At 35.4% G+C, this 11,305-nt stretch overlaps 1 protein-coding gene and 1 pseudogene across 1 annotated transcript; one reads left to right on the top strand and one right to left on the bottom strand.

Annotated features, from left to right (window-relative positions):
- Nucleotides 1-3,378: 3,378 nt before the first annotated feature.
- LOC106388013 (centromere/kinetochore protein zw10 homolog) lies at nt 3,379-7,498 on the top strand. Its single transcript, XM_013827983.3, has 14 exons — nt 3,379-4,024; nt 4,305-4,442; nt 4,529-4,702; nt 4,852-5,013; nt 5,095-5,325; nt 5,394-5,552; nt 5,635-5,727; nt 5,829-5,924; nt 6,055-6,183; nt 6,260-6,337; nt 6,426-6,584; nt 6,665-6,794; nt 6,896-6,978; nt 7,106-7,498. The coding sequence occupies exons 1-14, from the start codon at nt 3,467-3,469 to the stop codon at nt 7,187-7,189; spliced, it is 2,274 nt and encodes a 757-aa protein (XP_013683437.1). The 5' UTR covers nt 3,379-3,466; the 3' UTR covers nt 7,190-7,498.
- Nucleotides 7,490-11,263, bottom strand: LOC125584255 (annotated as a pseudogene).
- Between the last annotated feature and the right edge of the window lie 42 nt (nt 11,264-11,305).

Here is an 11,305-nt window from a genome sequence, read left to right as displayed (position 1 = left end):
TAGCTTCTGCACTCTGAATGGGTATACACCACATTTTATCATAACTTAAAATCTTATCGAAAAAGCATGGACTGGTCTTCTCTCTTCTTGTGTATTTACTTTTAACTGTTTTAATTTGCACACAACAATAATGATGGTGGTAACAATCTCTGAGAACTTGAAGAACACTGGATTGACTACAGATAAGAGTAAGTTCTTTTTTCATGATGATAGAAAAGCTTTCAATCTAATTCAAGACTGCTTTTTTATTATTATTATTGTTCAGAAGTGTTGACATCCACTGTGGGAATGAAAGATGAGGCCAAAGGAAAGATGGTTCAGAAAGCAAAGGCAAGTTTCACTACTTTAGCATCATCCTCCCATTTGTGTAACATTTTGACTTCTTATTTTTACATTATGTTTTACGCAGATTGAGATTGTGCTGGGGAAATCAGACAGTTTGACTCTTTGGTGCCACCTGTGACCAATGGCAAGACTCCTTAGGGAAGTAGCTAATGCAAAGACGGAGGCGGCTGCTGTTGAATCACAAGAAGCCGCAGCCACCGACGCCTAGGGACTGATAAGAAACACCACATAAGAATGATTGTTCTATGTTTTTTTTTAAATGTCTTTTTTTGTTTCAGTTGTGACAAATCGAACATAATTTTAGATATGTATGTAATAAGTAAAATGATGATTGAAAAAAAAGTTCTGGGTTTTGAAATTGACGTCGGTTTAGTCCATGTGTGATGGCGTATTGGGTGAATTTTGCTGATGAATTGAGAGATTATAATTGAGTAATCTTTGTGTTTCCATTCAAATTTGATGAAGGTGGTTTTGTTGGTAACTGACAAATCAAAATGGTTTAAGGCAGAACGTTTCACATGACTATAAGCCTTATTGTATCTGTTCACTGTTTGTTTTTGTGAATGCCAAAGTAAGTCTTGAGTAAACTCCTGTTGTGTCTTCGTTTTGGTGCAGTGCAACGAGATCAGAAAGATGTGTCATAAGCTTACCCATGATTGGAAAACCAGTAGTTGACAACCATCAAGAAGAAGACGATAATGAAGCAGATGACGCTGATGATGCAGACAATGCAGAGGACTCAGATGAAGAAGAATTCAAGCAAGAACCAGTAATAATCTTCATAACATACAAAAAAAATTTTTTACTGCTATTAGCTTTGATTTGGAGAATACACATTTCTTCTAAAATCTTTATGTGCCGAAACGAGTGTGATTTTGGAAGATTAGTTTTCCTTTTGCTATGAACAAGTTCAAATGTTTAATTATGGATTATTTTATTTGTTTCATGATGTTCATTTTTATATTAAACTTGACCGGTCTAGATAAGTAGCTTCGATACATTTATAGAATATAAATCAGTATCTGAGTAATGCCGAAAACTAAAAAAAAAACCAAGTAAACCAAATTTTAGACTAACCAAATATAAACCAAAAATATAAAATAATTAAACATAAATGGATCTTTTGCGGTTATGGATCCCAAAATGAAAGATCTCGATATGCTCATCTAACAAATCCATACTTAGGTTACACCATTTGATAATTTGCTAACTCAAGACTTGATGCAACCAACATCAAAGAACAACGGAAGTTTGGTTTAAAATATTAGTATTAGTATATTTAAAAAAGTTCACAAAAAAAACTTTAAAAAACTACTTACAAAAACCAACTTATAATTTTTTTTCTTATGTCATATGCTTTTACACCCACAAATGAAAAAAAATTTTTTAAAAATTTTTCAAAGTTCTCAATTATTGTTTTACAAAATATTAATCATATATTTATTGGATAATAAATATATATAACAAATCATGTCATCACTTCATTTTGTAATCTTAAAAGCTAAAGATTTTCAAAAAAAAATTGCTTCTTTCTTTATTGACAAACAATATTTTCTATCACAGTATATTTTATATATATTCCTCAGTTAACTACGGATGGTATTTTCAAAAACTCAACTCCCAATTTTACTTTTTAATCATATTTGCTACTGCGAAGAAACTATCAACTATTTTAATCTCATTTGTTGGTTACCAGAAGTATTAACAAAAAAAAATATATGGATTGATTGTTACACTTCATGGTTTAAAATCAAATTAGTCAACGAAGTCACTATTCTATAAACTACTAAATGAAAATGAACGAATAAAACAATAGACCGGTGTTGATGACCCTCATCGACTAAATTGCACTGTCAACCAAATGAACATACAAAAACGGTTACACAAGTTTTATATTTTCACAAAAACATACATCACATTCCGCGCGTAGCGCGGACCGGCCCTAGTATTTATATAAATATGAATGCTTTAAATATAAATCGTACCAATGGCAAAAAGTAATTATTCTATGTAAGAAAAGATTGTTAGAAAAATAGAATGAAAATGCATGAGAGAGTGACACATCAGCATAATGGCATGTAAGTAAATAAAGTACTAATTTAAGGTTAGTTTGTTAAACTGTTTCTCTATTAATAATTAAGGGATTTGAAATAGCCAAACTACGTCAAATGTTATCAAGTGAACACTAAAGTCTATCATTTTGCCACTCGCTTGTGCATGCGGTGCTACACTTACAAAGATCGATTTAGTGGTTGTTTAGAGAAAACAAATAAAGACGTCTACAGCTCTATGATGGACCTAGGGGTGGCAGAACAACCAAACCCAACTGATGCAACTGAATCCAAAACGATCCAAACCAAACTAAAATATATGTCCCAATCATTCGGTTAAAAGTTGTACCAACACAAATGGTTCAGTTTAGTTCTGATTTATACTGAAACAAACCGAAAAATCGAAGTACTTGTCTAACTAAATATATTAATAATAGTAAGAATTAAGATATTTAACTGTTTAATATAAACAGCAAAATATAATTTCGTACATTTTACATATGAATGAATAAGAATCAGATAAGTCGCAATAAAATAAAAGAATATGAATCTCATACTTTATCATCCAAAATTGAAAAAAAAATGTAAAGCTAGCTTCGAAAATAAAAATAGAAAATTATTAGATTATCTTTTACATTTATAGTGGTGTTTGAATTACATATAAATATGAAATTCAATAAACTTAGTATCAAATAATGATTTATTTTATGTTTTATAAATTATATTTTTATAATCCAACCAAAACAAAATATAAATCAATTCGACTGAACAGAACAAACACAAACAAAACCTAACAGAACAACCAAACACAAACCAAACCAAATTATTTTCAGTTGACTTCAATTAAAATTTTCTTAAATCCAGATAAACCAAACCACATTGTACTCAGTATTATAGCCTAGGAGATAAATAGTTGGGCCTAACAATTCTATTCCATCGGCCCATTAATTAAATCAAAAGAAAATCGTCGTATCCAATAAAGGTCCATTGTCACCACCACATAACGAACTTCTCTCTGATCGGCAAACATCTTCTTCTTCGACGACGACGACCACCACCGTCCCTCCGTCATGCCGGAGATCGACGCGTTATTTGAATCGATCAATGTCCGCGACCTTCTCGCCGGACACGACCTCAACGATCCGACGACTCCACTATCGGCGCCGGATCTCCGTCTCCTCATAAACCGCTTAGAGTCTCACTCCCTCCGGATCAAGTCCAAAGTCCAGTCCTACCTCGTCGCCCATCACTCCGAATTCTCCGACCTTTTCTCGACCTGCCAAGACGCCGTCTCCAGGACTCGCCTGATCTCCGACGACGTCTCCGATGTCGTGGAGTTGATTTCGGACAGGCCCGTCGATGTGGAGATTCGTAAAGTGGTCGATGAGATAACGGAGAAGACCAAGGAGGTGAGGTTGAAGAGAGAGTCGCTTGAGCTTGTGAGTGCTATCGTGGGGATCTGCGAGGCGGTGGAGGAAACGAAGGTGGCTTTGAGAGGAGGGAGGTTTAGATTCGCTGCTGAGAGGGTCAGAGAGCTGAAAGGAGTGTTGAGGGTTGGTGAAGAGGAAGAAGGTGAGCCTGTGGCTTACGCTTTGCTTAGGAAAGACTGGTCTGATTGCTTTGACGAGGTGAGTTAATGGGTGTCATAAAAATTTAATCTTTCTTGTGAAACGAGAAGCAATGAGTAAATGGGTATCATAAAAATCTAATCTTTTTTTTTTTGTGAAATGAAGAACAATGGTTCAATGGGTGTCATAAAGTTCTAATCTTTCTTGTGAAACGAGAAGCAATGAGTTTAAAGTTGTAAGCTTTGTTTAGGAGGAAGCTTTGTTGTTGTTAGTCTTTCATCTTTGCTTTTGTCTGTCTAAGAATGTGAGGGTTTTAGAAGAACTGTGTCTATGTTTGTAGATTCAAGAGGTGCTTGCAAGATTCATGGGAAGTGCAGTGCGTTTTGAGCTGGACTCGAGTAAGCTCAGGATTAGTTATCAGCTAAGCGTTGGCGAGATTACTGGAATCGCTCTTACTACTGTTCTTGAGGCTATGGAGGTATGAATGTGATTGGACTTCTATATTGTAGCAAAAGTCATTTGTTTTCAGGCTATTTGAGTATTGACTGTTCTGGGTTTTTCTAGGTGATTGGAATGTTAGACTATGGGCTTGCGAAAGCAGCTGACTTAATCTTCAAGCATGTCATTACCCCAGCTGTAACTCATGCATCTACCTTTAACGCCGTAGAATATTCATGTAAAACCTCAGGGGATATAACCGAACAGACGTTAAAGATAGAACAATCCTCAGATCATAAGGTATCTATTTTGTGGTAAAGATGATATCTGACCATTATCCATCTCATGAATTATATATTTTTCTCTATCCTATAAGTTACGTGCTTCTTGTATTTTCTTCGTTGGTCCTTGTCTTCTGAACCTCTAACTGCTTACTTTCTTGAATGCAGACTGAAGATGTGGATGGAGAGGCAATATATTCAGGAATTCTTAAGGTTGTTAAATTCATTTGCAGTTCCTTGTGCTTTGGAAACGTTACATGGATCCATTCTTTCGGGAGATTTACATGGCCGAGGATATCAGAGCTAATTATATCTAAATTTCTTTCAAAGGTTCGTTTTTTTATAACTGGGAAACTATGATGAAATTTCTTTCTTTGAACTGCAACTATAGGTTGTTCCTTTTGGAGTCAGGTTGTCCCAGAAGACGCTTCAAAGCTTGCCGACTTTCAGAAAGTTATTGAGCGGACTTTTCAATTTGAAACAGCTCTAAAAGAATTGAGTTTCATTTCACCATCTGACTCGGAGGGGAGGCTCAGCAAATATGCTGAAAATGTTGAGGTTCATTTTGCATCCAGAAAAAAGATAGAAATTCTAGCAAAAGCAAGAAGTTTGATGTTGCAGTGTAACTTTACGATTCCCAAGGTGAGCTTATCGTCTTATCTACCGCATCAACATGTTAAAGATCATGACTGTGTAATCCTTTTTTTCAGGGACTTGCTATGAGGAATGCTAGTTTTGAGTCTGGTGGTGTCGAATCTTTAGATGAAGATTCGTCCAAGCACATGGTTCGCTTACTTTTTTCATCTGAAGTGTGTATGGTGTCGGAAGCTGCTTATCAACTTATGCATTTGGTGCATAAGACTCTCGAGGTTAGCTCTTTTTGGACTTGTGAAATTCAGTATTAGCATTTTTCAGACATGGTTGGGATAATAAACTTATTTTTCCCCGCAGGATGTTTGTGTGTCTTCTGCAAGAGTTGCTTCAGAGTTTTACCACGCTGCTCGAGATTCTATACTTCTATATGAAGCTGTTGTTCCTGTCAAGGTCAGTGAAAGAGAACTTTTAACGAACATCACATGAAAATCTGTCACGAATATGCGTAAAATCTTATAGTAGTTCTTCCTTGATCTCTCTGAAATGTGAAGCTAGAGAAACAACTCAATGGCATCAATCAGGCCGCTGTTCTTCTGCACAACGATTGTCTATATTTGTTTGAAGAGATACTTGGACTTGCTTTTGAGGTATGAACAGATGTGTTTTATGCAAAAATGAACCGCTGTTTTAAATATTATTTCTTTGATTGATAAGCCAACGTTTTCTTCTTAAGCTGTTTTATTCTATCTCTGACTATATCATCATTTCTGTTCAAAGTATCGTGCTAGCTTCCCTAGCTCCATCAAGGAATATGCAGTATTTGCTGACGTAGCCCCAAGATTTAAACTGATGGCAGAAGAAGTCTTGCAAAGACAAGTTCAGCTAGTAGTTTCGAGTTTGCAAGAGGTGAGTTTCTTTGTAAAACTAGTATTATGTAAAGAGTATTGATTCTTCATTTAACATTTTTTGCATCTATCATTAGGCAGTAGACAGTGCAGATGGATTTCAGGATACTCATCAAATTAAGCAATTCGAATCTGCAAAATTTAGCATTGAGCAGGTAAATACTCTTTATTGATTTTATGTGTTCTTCTTACCTTATTTCGTATAAAGTGTCATTTTTATGAGAGATTGAAATTGTTTGATAGGTTGTGTTCAGTCTAGAGAAAGTGCATATGATATGGGAGCCAGTCTTACGGCCCAAAACTTACAAACTGAGCATGTGCCTGGTTTTAGAGTCGGTCTTTCGCAGAATAACTAGAGACATTCTTCTTCTAGACGACATGGCTGCTGATGAAACTTTCCAGGTAACTGTTTCTATTTGCTAGTTTCCTTGTGCAATGTAACTTTATAACTGGCTAATAGAAGTTGTCTTGCTTATTCTCAGCTACAAAGACTGATTCACCTCATGTTTGAGAATCTGTCTTCTTTGCTCGGTTCCTTGAAGTCTGCAGACGAAACTTCTCGTCCTCTTGATGATCTCATACCATCTTTGCGTAAAACCCGGAAACTAGCAGGCATGTCTTTTTTACTATCTTTGTTTACTTCCCCTCTCAATTTTAACACTAAGCTTTGGTATATGCTCGGTGAATTTTTCGTTTATGTTTCTCATATACAGAACTATTGGATATGCCTCTTAAGTCTGTAACTTCAGCTTGGGAAAGTGGCGAGTTGTTTAGTTGCAATTTTACAAGGACAGAGGTACTATATTTTTTCATTTAAGTTGATTTGACTCATGAAGACATTTGCTATTGTTTATCAAGTGTTTTTCTTTTCTACGAGTTGTTTCATCTCTTCTGAAAGCCTTTTGTGATGACAAATGTTGCAGGTACAAGATTTCATCAAAGCTATATTCGCAGATTCGCCACTGAGAAAAGAATGTTTATGGAGGATAGAAGACGTAGTCAACTAGTAGCAGGAAATGATAAATAAAAAAACTAAAAACCCTTGTAGACCTGAGGAGAAGAAGAAGAAAGTGAGCCTTATTGGCAGAAGAGTCGTGAAGCTTGTATCATCCACACACACTCGTGTGTAAGAATATACTACGTAAGAGAGTTTAAGCTTTAGGTTTAAAAAGTGAGTCCCAGATTTTGTTGTACATGATTTTACATTTGGTCATAAGTTCGTTCTATGGGAAAAACACGATTCTATTACAATGTTGCCACAAACCAGTAACAATAGAATCGTATAATTTCAAAAAAAAAAAAAAAAATCAAATTAATTTGTCTTGTTTTCACTTTTTTACATTCATAGTTGTACTCTAATCTCTATGTCCTTAACCTCAATGCAAAGGAAACTGCTACCCGGATTGCCATTATCGACATTGTTAAGAAACTATTCCTACCCAAAGAGCTTCTGTTATCTCTTTATCTTGACTTTTCTTCGCATTCTGAGTCATTTTCTCCTTGAGAATCAGTCATCTCTTCACACTCGAACTCAACATGTTCTTCTTCCATCATCTCTTGGTCAGAATCACTCAACTCCTCATGTTCCATCACTATACCTTGATTAGATTGATCACCAATCTCATCAATGCATCTACTTGTTGCTGATGATCCAGTCACATGAGAGCCATCATTACGACCAGCAACAGGGATACAAGTCTTGTCACCAGCACCGAGAGTATCCTCAAGCTGACATAACTTGGCGTTCTTGCCAGTGCCTGCCTCTAAATTCTCACGTCTACTCATCTCATACTCACTTTTTCGAAGAAAAGGATGAAAGCAGCTATCCCCAAGTTCTGCGGAGTGATCGATTTCCCTTGGACTGTTGTTGAAAAGACTCAGCAGCTGAGGTCGAATACCAGACAAGAAACTAGATGAACAAGAAGAAGCCCTTGTGTTACATGTAGTGGTATGCTCAGGGGTACGGAACAACAAATGATGCATCAGAAGACCCGAGTCATTCTCCCTGTAGTACTCAAGTTTCCCCTCCCATACATGCCACCCTTAATGGTACTAGTTTTGGAGCACTGGTTCACTGGAGGCAAATCAGAGGCTACTCTCACTACACTCTTCTTGTGTGGTTTACGCATTCCCAGAGGAAAGACACAAGGTGCAAGCCTCTGTGTACATGCCTCATTGTTCTTTTTCGAGTTTTTCATCCTCAGAGCGGCCTTGACCGGATTCTCAAAGGCCTTAGATGCTCCCTTGTTCTTCTTCCTGATAAAAATCTGATGCTCGCTTTTACAAGGAAGAAACCTCTGCTTAATCGCCTTCCAGTCAGAGTTATATTCCATTATCCCAAGAGCCAGTAACTCGTCCTCACCGCTGGTGAAAAGGGACCGTTTACCTCCTCCAGGCGGCTTCTCAGGAAACAAGGACACTTTGAAGAAAGGCAAAAACACTTGAGCTAACTCGGCGACATCCTTATGGACAGTACCAGGATCCTTGCGTCCTGATTCAAACAATGGCACTCTTCCAAACATAGAATCAAAACCTGATTCCACTTGACGCTTTCGATATTCTTGAACAGCGGTAGAGACATCAACTAGATACCTTCCAACTAGATCAAGAAGATGACTTGGTCGCTGTTGTTTCTGAACCATCTCGGTTATAAGTCCTTGGACTTGTGCTCCAATGCGCTGTTTTGAATGATCAAACGCACAAAGAGAGTAGACCTGGATGAGAAGTTGGAGGTGGTCAAGAACCAAACAATGCAGCTCTCTTATCTGAGCTTGGCTGAAGCAGCCATTCATTCGAGCAGCATAAAACCTTGTACGAGGTTGTGTAATGGGGAAGATAGGTACAAGAGGACGTAACGATCTCGATCTGCAATCGTTGGAGATTTTGGGTCGTCTCTTGCGCCTAGTCACAGGCCTTGGGATACTTGCTTCCTCGTCATCAGTCTCTAGTGCTTGTTGTATCTCAAAGTCTACATCTTTATCCTCATCATAATCACAATCCTGAACCTCACAACTGTGTGAAACAGTTGCAGCCAGAAACTTGCGGTATTCTTCTTTTTCCTCATCAACGTTTGAGATTTCATCCTCGTCATCATCATCAGTCTCGTGAAGAAAAGCCTCGAGATCATCTAATGTGGAACTCGCTAACGAACAACTAGCTCTGGTTCGCTTGCAGATTGCTTCGTCATCGTCATTATCTTTGGACATCAAAGCTTGGTTATGCGTTTTGATCATGAGGAATCTAAATCAACAGCATCGTGGTGGTGCTCTTTGTTCACTACTCAGGGACTCTACCGCTATCTAGAAAACAAATAGTTCCGATTCTAGTTTACTGAGTTGAATAAGAGACAAAACTAGGTTTTACTAATTAATCGGCAGTAGACAAACCTGAGTGAGTTTGTAACGATCGGGTTCTGTTCTGGGTGAGGATGTTACTTTCGGTTCGGGTTTAGTTATCAAAGCAATCGATTTTTATATTATGGTTTTCGGTTTAGTTTTGATTTCATCTGGTTACAGTTTTGTTTCTTCACCTCTACTCTTTAAACCAATAAAAAGTCGATGATTATGTGTTTTACAATATTACTAGATTTTGATTCACGATTAGAAATCGCAGATTTATTCTGAACTTAATTTAGATACTAGTATTATTTTTATTTTTTGAATCTTAACAATTAACTTTTTATATTTTTGTCATTTGTGTTTTTTTTTCAAAGTGTAGTATTTGTTCAAAATAGATTTATTAAAGATGATATGTGTGATTTAATAATATAGCTATTCTATATTGAAAAACATTGTGTTCTCACATAGTAATGATATGAATTATTGATTTAAAATGGTAATGAGTTTCTCTTATCATATATTTGTATTATAGATTTAACCATCAATCTACGTTTAAAAAAAAGTTAATATGTGTTCCATTTAGAAGCCGCTAATATTTTTTTTTCCGTTCTTTCGAAACGTATGTATTTTTTTGTTGACTCTTCGGATAAAATAATTTAAAATTTGGTATATTATAATGTTTATGTTTCAAGCAGTGTTTTCATATTCGACTCAGTTTTGTGGTCGAACTAGTAGACTCGACACTATATAGAATTCTTTTGAGATTTAATGAAGTGCTCGCTAAGTAAAAATGATAGAACCCGTAAAAATTTAAAAAATCGCTAGTAACCAGTTGGAAGTAGTTCTTTATAAAACATGATTTGAATCTAACAAAATTTTAAAAACAAAACACGTGCATTCAAATAAATGAATTTGATTTCTTGGAAAGTGAGATATCGCGTGGTCGAATTTGATATGATTTTGATGGGTGGTAGTCATATTGTTGTAGTACATTGATATATTGTAATTTTGAGTAATTATGTTTTAGAAAATAAACACACCTAAAACTGTTTTCCTACTTATTTATTTGTGTATAATAAAAGTATATTTTGTGTATAATAGATCTTTAAAAATGTATAGTTCTTAATGAATTTTATGTGAATAATAAAATATGATCACTAACAATTTTATTTTATGGGTCATATAAAGATTAACTTTCATCTATGTATAACAAAATATTTTTCTCAAATGATACTAATGGGTTTTCATATCTGGGCATTTAATTAATGAATATTCTTGATTATTATGATCCAATTCTACCATTTGTTTGGGATGCATTTGTAGTTTTAGGTCCATAATTAAAATACTAAAATGTCATCGATGAGAACTAAAATTAATTTGAAAAAATAAAAGCATTTCAGGTAAAATTTATTTTTTCATTAAGGGAAGGAAAATAGGAATGATATTGTAATAGTATAGATTGGTAAGGTAGGTATCTAAACTAATTTTTTTAGTATCTATACCAATTTTGAAAAAAATCATTCTATAAACTGTTTTGCTTCGTTTATGTCTAATTTGCCGACTAAGCAAATGTCTGCATAAACAGATTTTAGGAGCACTGGTTAAAACTGAAATAAAATAGAATAACTAAAGAGTTGGTGATTAGTATTAGGCATGGTATTTGGATACTACTTCGCATCAGTTTTTTTTTTTAATTTCCAAATTCTCACAAGTTTTATTTATGTCTTATTTATATAAAGATTTTTTCTATATCCGTTTAGATTAAGATTGGTTTGGATAAAATCT

Source organism: Brassica napus, chromosome C3 (genome assembly GCF_020379485.1).
Source record: "Brassica napus cultivar Da-Ae chromosome C3, Da-Ae, whole genome shotgun sequence".
Taxonomy (NCBI): domain Eukaryota; kingdom Viridiplantae; phylum Streptophyta; class Magnoliopsida; order Brassicales; family Brassicaceae; genus Brassica; species Brassica napus.
Note: the sequence above shows the minus strand (reverse complement) of the source record. Positions and strands in the feature narration are given on the sequence as shown.

What these genes read in the sequence shown, in the direction of transcription:
- LOC106388013 (XM_013827983.3), top strand. Translation starts at nt 3,467, where the DNA reads ATGCCGGAGATCGACGCGTTATTTGAATCGATCAATGTCCGCGACCTT. An exon ending in GTAACTTTACGATTCCCAAG is followed by an intron (nt 5,326 to 5,393) that starts GTGAGCTTATCG and finishes CCTTTTTTTCAG; the next exon opens with GGACTTGCTATGAGGAATGC. An exon ending in TACTTGGACTTGCTTTTGAG is followed by an intron (nt 5,925 to 6,054) that starts GTATGAACAGAT and finishes TTCTGTTCAAAG; the next exon opens with TATCGTGCTAGCTTCCCTAG.